The 16,316-nt window shown below is 39.3% G+C and overlaps 1 protein-coding gene across 6 annotated transcripts in view; it reads right to left on the reverse strand.

Moving 5' to 3' along the window:
• The window catches only part of LOC124273684 (ras guanyl-releasing protein 3-like), an 87,428-nt gene that overhangs the window by 13,986 nt on the left and 57,126 nt on the right, over nucleotides 1-16,316 (reverse strand). For all 6 annotated transcript variants that reach the window (XR_006897715.1, XM_046708956.1, XM_046708957.1 and 3 more), the window contains 14 exons: nucleotides 15,207-15,320; nucleotides 13,276-13,407; nucleotides 12,048-12,198; nucleotides 10,419-10,592; nucleotides 9,779-9,895; nucleotides 9,234-9,331; nucleotides 8,116-8,296; nucleotides 6,803-6,883; nucleotides 5,307-5,408; nucleotides 4,859-4,974; nucleotides 4,381-4,519; nucleotides 2,710-2,746; nucleotides 2,228-2,320; nucleotides 952-1,160 (listed from right to left, as the gene is read on the reverse strand). Coding sequence is in view for 5 of the 6 variants with exons in the window: in XM_046708956.1 (XP_046564912.1) it covers nucleotides 952-1,160; nucleotides 2,228-2,320; nucleotides 2,710-2,746; nucleotides 4,381-4,519; nucleotides 4,859-4,974; nucleotides 5,307-5,408; nucleotides 6,803-6,883; nucleotides 8,116-8,296; nucleotides 9,234-9,331; nucleotides 9,779-9,895; nucleotides 10,419-10,592; nucleotides 12,048-12,198; nucleotides 13,276-13,407; nucleotides 15,207-15,320 (1,744 nt within the window). In the remaining variant the exon portion in view is untranslated. The remainder of the gene's footprint in view (nucleotides 1-951; nucleotides 1,161-2,227; nucleotides 2,321-2,709; nucleotides 2,747-4,380; nucleotides 4,520-4,858; nucleotides 4,975-5,306; nucleotides 5,409-6,802; nucleotides 6,884-8,115; nucleotides 8,297-9,233; nucleotides 9,332-9,778; nucleotides 9,896-10,418; nucleotides 10,593-12,047; nucleotides 12,199-13,275; nucleotides 13,408-15,206; nucleotides 15,321-16,316) is intronic.

A 16,316-nucleotide genomic window follows, 5' to 3' on the forward strand; every position in this document is an offset into this window, starting at 1 on the left:
TAGTCCCAATGTAGATGTATTTACCTCTAGTCCCAATGTAGATGTATTTACCACTAGTCCCAATGTAGATGTGTTTACCGCTAGTCCCAATGTAGATGTGTTTACCTCTAGTCCCAATGTAGACATATCCACCACTAGCTCGGACAGAGACGCCCCCTTCTCCTATACTTTTCATCCATTTACCAAAGAGAATAAACAAATTGTTTCCAACTAAAATAGAAAGGAATAGGCTTCATATTTGAGTATAAATGTTTTTGGGTAAATTTTGCATCTACAACACCACCTGGCTGTACAATGAGAGGGAACCACGTGACTGGCTACTGTTATACAATACTCAACTACAGGTGAGAATCAGTGTTGTACCATGTTGGAAGCCACCCCTCCACAACATGAGTACGGCTGTATACCTGACAAGTCACACATGTTGATACATGGCATAATGTAGAAGGCATTGTACACAAGCAGTATATTGGAACTATTAGGCGATTAATATTTATTTGGTTGGTTTACAGGTCCGACACTAAAAAAATAGCAACGCGAAAAATAAAATAAAATGACTTTTCTCATGTATTGCAGACTCTGATAGGATATAAATAGAAATAAATATGTTTAACATACATTTTCATTCCAGTTAGTATGTGCTGTAGAAGATTCCTTGTGAAGGAAGAAAATACACAGCAAGTAATCGCTGCAAAGCATGAAGCAATGGCGACCAATAAGAGTTACAGCCCTTTGATATGACATTTCAGTTGTGCAGTCATTTAGGTTGGATAATGACAACATTCATGTGCCTCGTGAATACTGACAAGATTATATTTTTAACTGGTTTAAACAACCAACAAAATACAATTCTGTAAACCAACTAAGAGAAAATAATCGCCCAATAGAACAGTGATTGCACAAAGAGCTAGTGTAGCGCACGTGAGACAAGCAAACATAGGCAGGGCTTACCTCTTCTGCTTTGATCAGTCTCTCGTAGATCAGTGGCTTCCCCTCATAGAACTCTCCATCCTGGCTCTCGCTGTGGGACCTCTGACGACCTTCACGTAGCACTCGGATTTCAGGTTGTGGGGAGGGGTTAGCGCTAAGGTTTTGAGCTCTGCGGTGACGCTGGGAGATTTTCCGTTTTGCCGATAAGGTCAAGTCATGTGGCCCGACACCTGCACGAGTCAGGAAGATGGATCAATAAAAAAATAATGTACAAACATAAGGTGAGTAGGGTGGTTAGACACCTGAACAGTATTCCAGTTATATCTGTGAGTGAGTGAGTTATTATTTAAAGTCACATCGGCAATATTTCAGCCATATCGTGACGAGAACATATGTGACATTGAAATGGAGTAGATGTATATTATAAAAACCTGTCTACGAAGGACAGTAAAACAACTAGAATATCACAATTACAACTAAAACTAGTGTGGAAAATTAAAACTAATAGTACTATTTGGACAATACAATATAAAAACTGGCTATAGATCGCCAACAACAGAAGGTAGATCACCAAACTAGGGATCATGGGGACTTACAGTACTTTTGCTACCTGCATGGACCCTAGTTGGATTTATATCACCCCTTCAGTCGCTGTTGATTGAAGTCAAATTTAGCCAAAATTAAAACGACAAGAATACTACATTTAAAACAGCTGGTAATATTTAAATTTCCTTTGAATGTTTCGGGACTTACGTACCCTCTCAGGAGGACAATAATTCCAGTTATATCAAATCATGTCAGCTTATTGTGAGAGGAAAGCCCTAAATGGTGAAGCTTATTTCCCATTTTGGTAAAACCCATGAGTTAACACACCAGTCCGGTGCTAACAAACCTTGAAAAGGAATGAGAGAAAACCAGGTATCGAAAAACGATAAGCTTCTGGAGTGCCCTAGCGACAAAGCTCAGCACAGTCAACTGAAGTACCTTAGACTAGGCCACATTGTGCTAGTCTTTGCCTTTTTAGCCTTCTTGTACTAGGCGGGGCGGCAGGGTAGCCTAGTGGTTAAAGCGTTGGCTCATCACGCCAAGACCTGGGTTCGATTCCCCACATGGGCACAATGTGTGAAGCCCATTTCTGGTGTTCCCCGACGTGATATTGGTGGATTATTGCTAAAAGCGGCGTAAAACTAAACTCAGTCAGTCAGTCAGTCAGTCAGTCTTGTACAAGGCCGCCGGCGAGAGCTGGTTGTACATTAGTGGGCGACCTACCATTAGACACGGACTGTGGGTGACCTACCGTTAGACATGGACTCTGTCCTCCTATGTCCCTTGCTCCGACACTCCATCACCACCAAATCCTTGCAGTGCTTGTGGGCATTGATTGCACAGTCTGGAAGCACAGGGCAGACATGAGAACACAATACCTACAAAAGGTTTCAGATATTCACAGCTGTCTGCACCCAATCATCCACAAGACTGTGCATAAATGGGGTGTGTCAGGTCATTATGTAATCTTAACTATACACATCGTTAATGTTTACACATTAAACAACAAGTAATACCACATTATAATAGTGGTCACAGTGATGCAATTATTACTTTCCATGTGTACGAAATCAAAGAATTGTTTAATACCAAAAAAGGAAATGTGTTGGGGTTTTTAATATTGCAAGAGGCAATCAATAAATACTTCAATTTATAATTTGTATACAGTCTGCATTCCAAATATCAAAGTGTTGTTGCTTCCACCCCAGGTAAGTTTATCCACACACAACCTACCTTTACATTTCCAGCCCTGCTTGATCAAGCCCCATAGCTGGAAGAACACAGTTACCATGGTTACAGATACTCTCTGGTGAGACAGCATCATATCATCAATATTACAAGGTATTAAATATCCTGCAGACATTCTACAATATACAATATATACATGTACATGTATATCCAAGCGTTAGGTTTCCATATTTCTCTACATGAACAAATACAAGTGTCCATATTCCTGGAAAATATAGGTGTCCATATTCCTGGAAAAATACAAGTGTCCATATTCCCCAACATATACATGTGTCCATATTCCCCAACAAATACAAGTGTCCATATTCCCCAACAAATACAAGTGTCCATATTCCCCAACAAATACAAGTGTCCATATTCCCATGACACATACAACTGTTCATGTTCCCCAACATACACATGTGTCCATATTCCCCAACAAATACAAGTGTCCATATTCCCCCAACAAATACAAGTGTCCATGTTCCCTGACACATACAAGTGTCCATATTCCCCAACAAATACAAGTGTCCATATTCCCCAGACACATACAAGTGTTCATATTCCCCAACATATACAAGTGTCCATATTCCCCAACAAATACAAGTGTCCATATTCCTGGACAAATACAAGTGTCCATATTCCCCTGACACATACAACTGTTCATGTTCCCCAACATACACATGTGTCCATATTCCCCAACAAATACAAGTGTCCATATTCCCCAACAAATACAAGTGTCCATATTCCCCCAACAAATACAAGTGTCCATATTCCCCAACAAATACAAGTGTCCATATTCCCCAACAAATACAAGTGTCCATGTTCCCCTGACACATACAAGTGTTCATATTCCCCAACAATACAAGTGTCCATATTCCCCTGACACATACAAATGTTCATATTCCCCAACATACACATGTGTCCATATTCCCCAACAAATACAAGTGTCCATATTCCCCAACAAATACAAGTGTCCATATTCCCCAATAAATACAAGTGTCCATGTTCCCCCCACCAAGTGTCCAAATTCAGTGACATAAAATTCAATTCCCTAACATATACAGATGTCATATTCCCCATTATAAACCTCCAGTGACGTCACTCTATTGTCTCGCCAGGTTCTCCTTTCACCGAGTAAACCTCTGCAGGTAGTTTCGCGGGCATTCTCGTGGATTTTCTACAGAATTGCCCACATCCCGGGATTTTCTGAGGAATAGCCCTCGACATTGAATTATTACTTGCTTTGAAGATTGATCTAACTTTGTCTTGCTATCACTGAATTTGATCGTAAAATATCACATTATTGAAAACTTCCAATATGTAGTGCCGCTGCCTGGTTTGGAAACTGCAACTCTTCTCTTACTAGCTTGGCGGTTTTAACCACTAGGCTACAAAGGATCGCTGTGTGAAGAATAAGATTGTTTGTCAGTATGAACCATGTGTTCCTCACAAGACAGGTAGTGCGGGCAGGGCGCGGGCAGGATACGGGTAGCGCGTGCAAGACAAGGTGTCAGCTGCCAGTCGCATCCCAGTTGATTTCAACAGTAAATACCCTATATCAAAATTATATCTGAAATATATCTTCAGTCAGTTCATAACTCCGAGGTTTTGATCCTTTACGAATATAGCAGTGTTCATATTTCCAACACGTAAAAGCACAGACAGTTAACTCACCAGCCCTGTACAGTGGATGCAGAAGGTAGGTTTGAAGTATGTGGTTTCGTGGAAGGCGTGTTTGAAACTACTGCGCACAGCATGGCAATTGGCTCGGATGAAGTATGTTTTCATTTCCTCTTTGCTTATCATTCCATCTCTACAACAGAGAACAGTCAAGTGTCTCAACATGCACACAAACTGCCCCATCCAATATGTCAACAAAAACCTCTATAACACAACAGCCAGGGAGTAGTTATTTTTCAACTGGTCATTTATAATTTGTACCTGATGCACTACATTTCAGAACAAGTTAGCTGATAATCATGACTGACCAAACAAATATTATGAAACATGTGACAATCCTTGGGGAAATATTTCCAGAACGTGTCCTTCCCATCTTTGCCGATGCTGTATTTGGAGTGGCAGTCTCCAGTTATGATGCTATACTTTTCTTAAAAATCATTAATTTTTATGTATATAGCTTCCCGCGACTTACTGATCGGCGTCCAGCACACAGAAGGAATCAATGAAGGGGAAGTTGCCAGCGATGGCCTCAAATTCAGCGTGAGAAATAAACCCATCTCGGTCATGGTCATAGTTTTTGTACACAGCCTGAAACGAAACGGAAGTCCTGAATGATTGGCACTGCTAGATGAGCACACTGTAAGTAGATAGATGAGTACACTGTAAGTAGATAGATGAGTACACTGCTTCAATGATGGTTGCCAGTATTCTGCTTTAATGATGAGTGCCGATCGACTCAGTAATCTTAATGTTAATAAGTACCCATAGAATTTACAACAAAGTTCCTAATCCTAACCATGATTTACATGGGGTCCTGTTTCAGGTACTTTCTTCTAGCTGAAATTATTATCAAGCTGTAATATTCTATTATCTAGGACAGTAATGACAAGGAGTATCAATGAGACATGTGCTCCGCTTACCTCCACCATGTCGTGGACATGTTTGTTGATGGTGCTGGGATCAGGGGGCTTAACTCCGGCGACCCAGTCAGCAAACACTACTGGCTTTGTGGGTGTTGTAGGCTAGAAGAAAAACCAGTTCTTGTAATTAATAATCAGATATTATGTTATGAATGCTTTCACACACTATACAAAATACCAGCATTTCATCATGACTTTCACCTATAATGGCACCATTGCATTATATTTGACTTCTAACTACAATTCCTTTCCTGGGCATTAATTTGTTGCTACCAGCCCTTTCTCTGACAACTCCACACATGTGTTGTTACAAATTATTTTTCGGACAAGTCGATGCGTTGTGTGTTGATAAAAAACTACCGTATATTACCGACTATAAGTCGGATCTGACTATTAGTCGGGCCCCTTTCTCAACCCTCTAAATTCTTGCCAAAACCATGTAACTCAAATATAAGTCGACCCCTTTCCCCGTATGTATCGGTGTTGGGTAGATCAACGTCGTAACACTATAACATGACAGAACGTAAACACGTTGGAATTCGATGGTAAGTGTTGAAGTTGTAAACAAATGTTTGTTTTGTTTTGATATTTACTGTTTCATACAAACGGAACACTTTGTATATGGCATAATAAAACATCCAATAAAGTGTTGGCTTACTGTGTTTATTATCTTTTGTAAAAGCATGTTCTTTTGCCAGATTGGTGAACGGAAAGTTCAAGACACCTGAAACTTGTTTATTTTGAGAGCAGATTTCTGATTGGCTAATGATAAAATGAAAGGCCAATCAACAGAAGCCTTTCATAAGCAAGAAAGGTTGTATTTGTGTGAAATGTTTTTCAACTTTGTTTAAAAAGTGAGCGTATGTGTTAAGACCAACTATCATTGAAAACACATCATATAAATGTTACTAAATTCATATATGTTTGATGCGAAAATTATGAAAATTATCAGCTACTGTACTGATTCGTTTACCGAGACTGACCGAGTGACACAGATATTTGACTTCGATGTAATTTCTTGATTAATATCATCTGTAGTATTTATTAAATTATCAACAGTATTTTTCAAAACCATCACACAAAACTGCCACAGAATACAAAGAAGTTTACTTTACGTGAAACTTTCTTTCAAGTCGTGTCACGTGGCCCAACTTTATCGATCGATAACAAAGTAAATAGTTGTGATCAAAATATCTAATTAAATTTTTGGGGTAGATTAATGAACTCAATTATAAGTCGGGTCTGATTTTTTAGCTCTTTTTTTCAGGTATCAAATTTCCGACTTATAGTCGGTCATATACGGTACTTGCCTGGCAACTCCACACGTGTTGCTACAAACGATTGCCCTGACAACTCAATATTTTGCTTGTTGCTTCAGACTATTTCCCTCACAACAGTACTTGTTATGTGCAACTACAGATATTTGCTCTGACATCTGAAAATGTTGCAAATTCTGACAAACTATTTCCCTGACACCATGATGTGTTTCTACTCACAGATGACACGGATCCTCTGGGTTCCCGAGCCAGAGACAGCTCGTAAATCTCATCCTCTGTGTAATGGAGGTCCAGGGACAACTGTAGGATGGAAACATTGACATCCTTGAATGAGTTTATTGTCTACAATTTCCTGTATTAGTGATAATGTTAACAATACTTCTTCACCACAAAGGGATGCCAGAAGATCAATGCCAAAGGCAGATTGATGTCTTTATACACTGACATAGTGAGTGAGTGAGTTTGGTTTTATGCCGCTATTAACAATATTCCAGCAATATCTCGGCAGGAGACACCAGACTGACTGACTGAGTTTAGTTTTACGCCACTTTTAGCAATATTCCAGCAATATCACGGCGGGGGACACCAGAAATGGGCTTCACACATTATACCCATGTGGGGAATCAAACCCAGGTCTTTGGCGTGACAAGCGTACCCCATCACCCTCCAGTGACATAAGGTATAAACCAGGTTTATTGCAGTTATCACATATAGTGACATGCATGTGGGAATGACTGCATGTACTAGTCTGGACTAATGCCGATTTTATAACGCATGACCAAGGGGATATCATGCCTTTATCGAACATGGATTCCCCACTCAGACACAGTACACAGACTGTCAGCCAACCAGTCCTTCCTTGTTTCAGTCTCCTAATGAAGCCAAGATGACAAAATTTAGCATCTTTTAACATCTTTTGGTGCAGCGCATACTGATCAACCCACAGACCGTCAACTTTCTGGGCAGATGCTCCATCCACGGAGGCGGTCCCATGTAGGCATTAGATAGTTGAATGAGTGGATATGCAGCTTTAAGCAATATTCAAGCCATCCGAAAGTGAGAGACAGAAAGAATTAGGGCTGTCTATCTATATAGATCGTAGATAACTGTTAACAAAATATCGATTGATTAGCGATAAATATCGCAGAAGTAACCTTGACCAAGAATGAAAAAAGAGACTGAAAGAAATCAACATGTGTCATATCACTGGATTATGAGTGAGTTGTGTATTCAGCCGGTAAAACATGATTGGCAGATTGCATTTGGCACACGCATGTTTTGGAAAATAAAACATCATTTCATCACAATGTAAGATATTATCGATGACAAATATTATGTCTATAATTGTTCATAACACTTGCCATTGACAACATTTCTGATTATTAATAATTTTAGCAAGCTCCAGCAAGGACATACTTCACACATTTCACAAACGGTACTGTTGTACATCTCATTTCAATGTACACTCTTCTTGATGGCATGAAACCATGAAACCCGAGTCAACACTGTACAATGAACATAGCACTACTTACTCTCAAAGTATTGACTAAGTCCATATTGGCATCAACAGGGTCGCTGTCTTGTCGTTGTAGGCGCGTGAGCTCGGTGAGGATGAGGGACAGTTGAGCCATCTTGCGGAAGTTGACCAGGTTACCTTCCACCTTGTCTGGGAGGGCCGTGTGCAGAGAGATGAGATCCTTCAAGTGAACACCCCTGGAGAAGAATCACCAGCTTCTTTAGCATTTAAATTATATTATATTTAAATATTTAATATATATAAATTATATTGCTTTTGCATACCTGCAAACTCTCACATGTCCATTACCTGTGTCACACTCGCACGACAAAACTCATAAATCTCATGCCAAAGATGCTTCGGATGAAAAATAAATATAGAAATCTGTTAAAATAGGTCTGAATATATAGTTTTCAGTTACTTTTCTGAGAAGGAAATTTGCATTTACACGTTGGCTTCTGGGGAGGGGACATCAGTCCTTAGACCCGGCTTCTCATGCTTAATTCCCTCTTGGGGTTGGAAACTCTGTGTTACATTTATTCTCAGTGAACTAAAGACTATGCAAACAGCTTTATACATGCGCAACAGGCAAGAACATGAGTGAAATACATGTTATGTGATGTTCACATGAGCACATTCATCAGAGATCCTAAGGGCTGATTTGTTGGTGGGTTTACATATTCTTTTTTATTTTTATTTTTTTTTATTCATTCAAAATCAGTAGATACAAATATACAAAGTACATGATGCAACAGAACTTGTACACAGAAACAGAAATTCATGTGGGTTGGCATTACACATACTGGAATCTTCATTATTATTAAGCTGGGAATGTGTGCAATAGAGATGACCATTTTCTGTCAAATTGTAATATGTTTTGATTTTTATTGGTAATAAACATTTCTGTCTTGAAAATATCACTCAATATATTTACAAATGTATCCAGTGATGACTTATTTCTTTTAATACTTGATACATGGATGTATTTTTTACTGGCAAGAAGTATGTGGTTCATAAGGTCGTTATTATTTCCGCCAATTAAGACTGTATATTTTGTATTCACATTCTTTCAACATTAAACATCAAGAGAAAAAGTTAAGCCCCTCAGCACATACTGAAACAAGCAGGACTTACAGGATTGGTATTTTAAAGCCTGTTGCTTGGTGATATATTTTCCTGTAATTACTGAAGTTGTTATTTGAAGACAGCAGTTCTGTGTACTCTATTAAAATCTGGAAAAAGGAAAAAAGAAATAAACAAAATATGGATACTCATAGATCACATAATGGAACAATGAGTGAGTGAGTGAGTTTAGTTTTACACCGCACTCAGCAATATTCCAGCTATATGGTGGCGGTCTGTAAATAATCAAGTCTGGACCAGACAATCCAGTGATCAACAGCATGAGCATCGATCTGCGCAATTGGGACACGATGACATGCGTCAACCAAGTCTGCGAGCCTGACCACCCGATCCCGTTGGTTGCCTCTTACGATAATGGAACAAGCAATATATAATATTAATTAACAATTTATGAAAAACTCTTTGCTGAAATCTAGCAAGACAAGAGTCCTAAGACGTAAACAAATCTAGAAGGAGCAGAGACAAATTCAGACAAGAGTTGTTTGTGAAGATAATCAACATTATTAATTTTGTCAAAACCACATATTGCTGTTTACCTTGTGAGTTTCTGAGGGCAGACATGCATTAGTTTTGGAGAGTCTGGCCAGTGCGCTGTGTGTAAGCCCTCCAACAATAGCCATCAGTGTGTTGAAGTTCTGTAGTACCCGCAGTCTCTGTAAACATACGGAACACTCCCAGGTAGCAAACTCGCAGCCGTCTCAGCAGGTACATGCATGTTGAAACACAAAGTAGAGTACTTGAGGTAGATGGAAACTTATTATATCGACAGTTTCAGAGACTGCAGAGAGTGCAGTGTTCATGACACCTTGTCCTGCCAATGTCTTAATGCTTATATTACAATAAGGTTTTTAGCTTCCTTCATGTAATTCAATCATTGCTTGAACATAAAAGAACCAGAGTTCTTGAACAGCAGAAAACAAATTGCAAGAAAGGCTCACTGGAATTGATCTTGTGTTTTCAATTCACTTTGAAAAATATATTAAGCCTGACTTTTTCTTATTCAAATTCAGGTTGGTAGTTTTAAAAAATCCAGATAAAAAATTCCAATTTTAAATATTACGATGAGTTTATTTTTGGAATTTGAACCAACCCTTTGCCAAAACCTACCAACGGAATATTAGCCTCAACCACAGAAATCAGAAAGTAAAGAAAATAGCTGAAAAGTATTTCACCAACCTTGGCCACATTGACAAATTTAATAATGACATCAGCTCTCTGTTGAGGTGTTGTTTTACTGAGAACCATACACTGGACCCACTGAGAAAGGCCGTTGAATAACGCTATTGATCGCTCCAACTTGAGGTTCTCCTTCAGAGATGCTGTCACTGCATAGTTCTTGAAATCTGAAAACTGCATGCACAAAGATTCCATTAAGGGGTTGTCATCAGAAGAGGGAGTGTTTATTTCTTGTTTAACGCCACACTCAGCATTATTCCAGCTATATGGTGGCAGTCCGTAAATAATCGAGTCTGGAACAGACAATCCAATGATCAACAGCATGAATATCGATCTACACAATTGAGATATGATGACATGTGTCAACCAAGTCAGTGAGCCTGACCACCCGATCCCGTTAATCAACTCTATCAACAAATAGAAGAGGAAGCACGAGTCTGGAGGTTCAGTGTTCACTTGTCAGCCCACAGGCCTGAGTTCAATCCTGACACTGCACCATGTGTGAAGCAATTTGAAGAGCAATTTTGTTAATTGTTAATTTCTTAATTAAGAGGGCTAATAACATCATCACTTTCTCACTGTAATGAATAGAGCGTGAACATATGTACAAAGCTACAGGACCGCCTCCGTGGAGTAGTAGTGCTTAGAACCTCCGCCTGGAGAGCGGAAGGTCGCGGGTTCGATCCCCGACCAAGTCATACCAAAAGACGTTAAAATATGGTACTTGTTGGTCCCTGCCTGGCTCTCGGCATTAATGGGTACAACAAGGACTGGTTGGCTCGGAGTCAGTATAATGTGTCTGAGTGGGGTATTCATGCTTCACTGCGGCATGGTATCTCAGTGGGTAGCACTATAAAACCAGCTTAAGTCTGGGCTAGTACAAGCAGCCTCACATACACATACACACGCATGCACGTCGTCATATGAGCACAATATTCTCCAGCACGACGTCAAACCCAATTTCACCTCACCTCACCTAATAGGAGTGCATGGTAACCTGGAAACTTCCTGATGTGAGTGCATGGATTACCTAAAACAGGCAATTTTGTAACTGGTAACTCTTAGACGTGTGTACAGGGGTCACCTAATAGAAGGACTATGGTAACCGAGTCGGCTGACAGATGTAGGGAAGTGTGTGGAGTGAGACCTGACTACATACATCAGGGATATGCCAATGATGAGAGTAAACTGCAATATCATGGCACACTCTGGTCTGGACTACACAAAACAAACATTTCAAGTTTGATTTTTGTTCACACTGCATAGACCAAACAATCCAGTGATTGGTGTAATGAGCAAAACACTGTCTGGTTACATGAACATGCCAGTACTAAGTAGCCAGGCTTAACTTCCTGGGGCTCCTTTCACGAAGCAGACTTTACTAAGGTTACTTAACTCCCATTCTTTAACATTCCACTAAGGTTACCTTAGTGACTTACTATCACCTTAGTGCTTTGTGAAAGGAGGCCCTGGTCCATTAAAAGAACCAATGTCAATCATATTACTACCAAATTTGCAAATATGTGTAAGCTCATTTCCGACTGGACAATTAGGAGCTTTCAGCATCCAATGAAAGGAGCTGAAATAAAACATCTTTGATTCAATAACTCTTTTGTCAACAAAACTTACATGAATTCTCCTAAATGCCTTAAATTCAAGATACGTCAGCTGTTCTGCTAACTCATCTGGCTCTAAATGATTGAAGACAAGAGACACTTTCCGCGAATGTTTTCGGGATGGCTGACGAACAGACATGTTCCTCATCCAGTCGTAAGAGGGTCTGAAAAGAAAAATTGAAAATTATCAACACAGACATTTAGTATAGTGTGGAAGCCTGTTTATCCAGACAGTAGTGTTCTTCAAGGAATAGCATTGAACTACATACGAATCACTTAGTAAACTCACCAGACTTACCTCCCCTGCCTGACTCAAACACTATATCAAACAAAAAGTAACTTACACAGAAATCAATAAAGATGCAGTATCTGTGTATTGTTATAAAGGAAATGTTGAATACTGACCGACCACAAGTTCAATCCAATCAAATATGCAGGCAAACAATAAATAACAATGCTATACACTCACATGATTAAATGTTATCAAACCTTGTCTGTTTATTTAACAAAAATAAGCTCTTAAAAACATATGTAAACTCTCTCTCTCTCTCATATCGAGCATTACCTTCCACAAAAATACTACTTGATCCTTTGGTTAAGGTTGACGATCTACTTAACAAACATCTGGTAGTCACCATAATAGTGTCCCGTTGCATTGTCAGTTTGTGAAACATAATGTCCAGTTTCAGAAACAAATTTCTAGTTAAATTGAACATTTTATTTGGTATTTATTCCGTTCCTCATAGAAACTGTCCTTGAGCATGGTTTACAAGTAGTTACCATCCAGTGATCAATGAACAGAACGGAAATCAAATACACTATTATATAGAAAAAAATACAAAAAGACTTCCAGCGCTTTCTGGATCAGATTATACAAGGAACAAAATTTTCAAATAAACTTACAGAATTCAGAATATCAAATGGTCACTACATCCTCTTTATGTTCCTGAAGTAACAACTGTCAATAATTGAAACAAAACCATAATCTCTACCAAATACATCCACCGTCAAGGTAAATGGAATCTGTTCAAAACCAACAATATTTACCTAATACACAGTTTAGTGATATACTTTGACATTCATAATGGCTTCAAATCAGAAAATATCCCACTAATCGTTAAATAGAAATAGAACTAATGAAATAGAACACAAACCTGTAAAACAACACAATTCTAATCAAGGGTAATGTCACTCATGTCAGAAACTGCAGATCAGTTTGATTTATAAATGTTATTACTCACACTTTGGACAAATCAATGAGTTCCTTGAGCTGAACATTGCCTTCTGATTGGAGGAGACATCCAAGCTGTTCAACAGCTTTGACCAATCGTGCGTCTAGATCAAAATGAACAGGGAAGTGCCGGATCCAATATCTGCAATCAACACAAATACATCCACCGTAGTTATATAGCGCAGTCAAACCTGAATAATGATCAAAACTAAAAAGGAGATTATCTCCCTTGAATTTCCAAGCGTCATATCTAAAATACTTGTTCATTGCAATGTTGTTTTTTCTTCAAAATGTTAAGTTAAAATATACATGGATTAGAAATAGCCACACTTTGAACTAAAAATGGTGTTTTGATTTTTTTGTGTCCTCTGCTAAATTTAAATAAATAAGAAATAATTGAATTGGTTGAAATAGAAGCAGAAGACTATCATGTCTCACACAGAATATAATCTGACTGTGTGCACTTCCTTATTGGAACTATCAGAAGGTAGTATGGAGATCTAAACATAGCTCACCTATCTTGAGAAGGGTACACTCTTAAACTCCATTTGTCAGAGAAGACTACTATTGATGGTCATTTTTATTACGTTTGTGGCAATCTCAATCAAACAGTTTGGACTGATGGTATCAGGTGAAAAATGTATTATTTTTCAACAGATTGTACTGCCAGTATATGAATGAAAAAAGACAAATATCACTATCTCTATGAACTGCAATTTACACACCAGACAGAAATGACTTCCAAATGGTAAGTCTGTTATAATGAATATGTCCAAATACCACCATGCCATTGCTTAATTTGGGTTTCTGAGGAATCTTAACTTGTCTGACAAGGAAAATGAGAAACGCCCACAGATCAAACAACATACCAGGTTGGACACAGTATCACCACAGCCTGAAACATCTATGCCCCAACAACAAACCTGCAGGTGAGGTGAGGTGAAATTGGGTTTAACGTCATGCTTGAGAATATTTCGCTCATATGACGACGTGAATGCGTGTATATGTGTATGTGCGGCTGCTTGTACTAGCCCAGACTGAAGCTGGTTTTATAGTGCTAGCCCACTGAGATACCATGCCGCAGTGAAGCATGAATACCCCACTCAGACACATTATACTGACTCCGAGCCAACCAGTCCTTGTTGTACCCATTAATGCCGAGCGCCAGGCAGGGACCAACAAGTACCATATTTTAACGTCTTTTGGTACGACGCGGTCGGGGATCGAACCCGCGACCTTCCGCTCTCCAGGCAGACGCTCTAACCACTACACCACGGAAGTGGTCTCAAACCTGCAGGTTTCAGGTGAACATAAAATGTCATTCATGTTTATTCTGTTGGTTGGGATATCCAAGCGTACTGACTTTTACCTTGTATTGGAAACTGAAGGACACTGACCTCCACCTTGTATTGCTGTGTGGAGAAGCTGAGGGATAGTGACCTTCACCTTTTTTTGCTGCATGGAACACTGATAGATACTGACCTTCACCTTCTCGGCAATGCTGAAGGAAACTGAGCTTCACCTTGTATTGCTGCTTTGGGCACAGGAGAATACTGACCTTCACCTTGTATTGCTGCTTTGGGCACAGGAGAATACTGACCTTCACCTTGTATTGCTGCTTTGGGCACAGGAGAATACTGACCTTCACCTTGTATTGCTGCTTTGGGCACAGGAGAATACTGACCTTCACCTTGTATTGCTGCTTTGGGCACAGGACAATACTGACTTCACCTGACCTGCTGCACTATTTTGCTGCTTGTATTGCTGCTTTGGGCACAGGAGAATACTGACCTTCACCTTGTATTGCTGCTTTGGGCACAGGAGAATACTGACCTTCACTATGTATTGCTGCTTTTGGCACTAGTGGATACTGAACTTCACCTTGTATTGCTGTGTGGGGCTTTAACCTAATGGATAATGATCGACAAAGTGTAAGTTTACCTGACAGCCTGACATATTTTGGCCTTGTATTGCTGTATGGGACACTGTTGGACTGTGGGAAGGTGGGGACAGGCTGCCACGTCACACGAGATCGTTTCATCGCAACCCTGGTAACTGATACAGCATTAAGGATATTTGCCAACAGTATGGACAACCATAATCAAACACACAGACCTTCATTTCAAATGTTTCAAGAAAGAATAACATGATTCTGGTTTAGGTAAGAAAAATGAACTGACAACAATGTATTTAGATACAGGCAAGAAGGTTCTGAAGCTCACCTGACCTGAACATCAGTCCTATCATTTAAGTATTTAATGAAAATAATGTTAAAATGATTCAAGGAATTTGAAAAAATACTTTTTTTATGAAAGTTGTTTATGCTAATATTACTTTAAATGCCAACCAAATAACATCCCAGAAAAAACTGTTGTCACCAACACAATAAAGTCACTCTGAACACATCTTGGACATATCAGAACCCTTTTATGGTGGTTCACCATAATAATGTTTCTAGTGTTGTGAGTAAACTAGAGCAGTAAATGTCTCACACCTACCGGGTATATCACTCTGGACTTTCCTTCAACATTAACACGTTGACTGCCTATCATGAGTATACTCGTAGTATCAATTCAATTCTGGCGAATGCCATGTGCCACTCACGGGTAGGTATCTCAATTCTGGCGAGTGGCAAAATGGTATTTTGAAACAAGTTTTGAAACTAAATAGGCACAAGAAACAAACGTCTCCTAGTGTTCTTTGTTACCGCCAGGAAACGATTGCTTCTTGTGCCTGTTTTGCCAACATGTGAAACCTGTTTCAAAATATCATTGATTCAGCTACGAGATAACTTGTAGTGGCAAACTGGGCCAGACATTGATACTACGAGTATACTCGGGTGGCAGTCAGCATGTTAAGTCAACATGTCGTAATACATGATGTCATCACTTCAATATTCATCAAAAAGCTTCAAACCCAGCTCATTATTAATTACAGTTTCAATACGGTCAAAGAAGGAATCACACGATTATATGAAGGCACAAGTCAAGACCAACATGCCTTCATATACTCATGTGATTCCTTCTTTGACAAGGACATTTGACAAATTAT

Source organism: Haliotis rubra, unplaced genomic scaffold (genome assembly GCF_003918875.1).
Source record: "Haliotis rubra isolate DU_JTF1 unplaced genomic scaffold, ASM391887v1 Scf183, whole genome shotgun sequence".
Classification (NCBI taxonomy): domain Eukaryota; kingdom Metazoa; phylum Mollusca; class Gastropoda; order Lepetellida; family Haliotidae; genus Haliotis; species Haliotis rubra.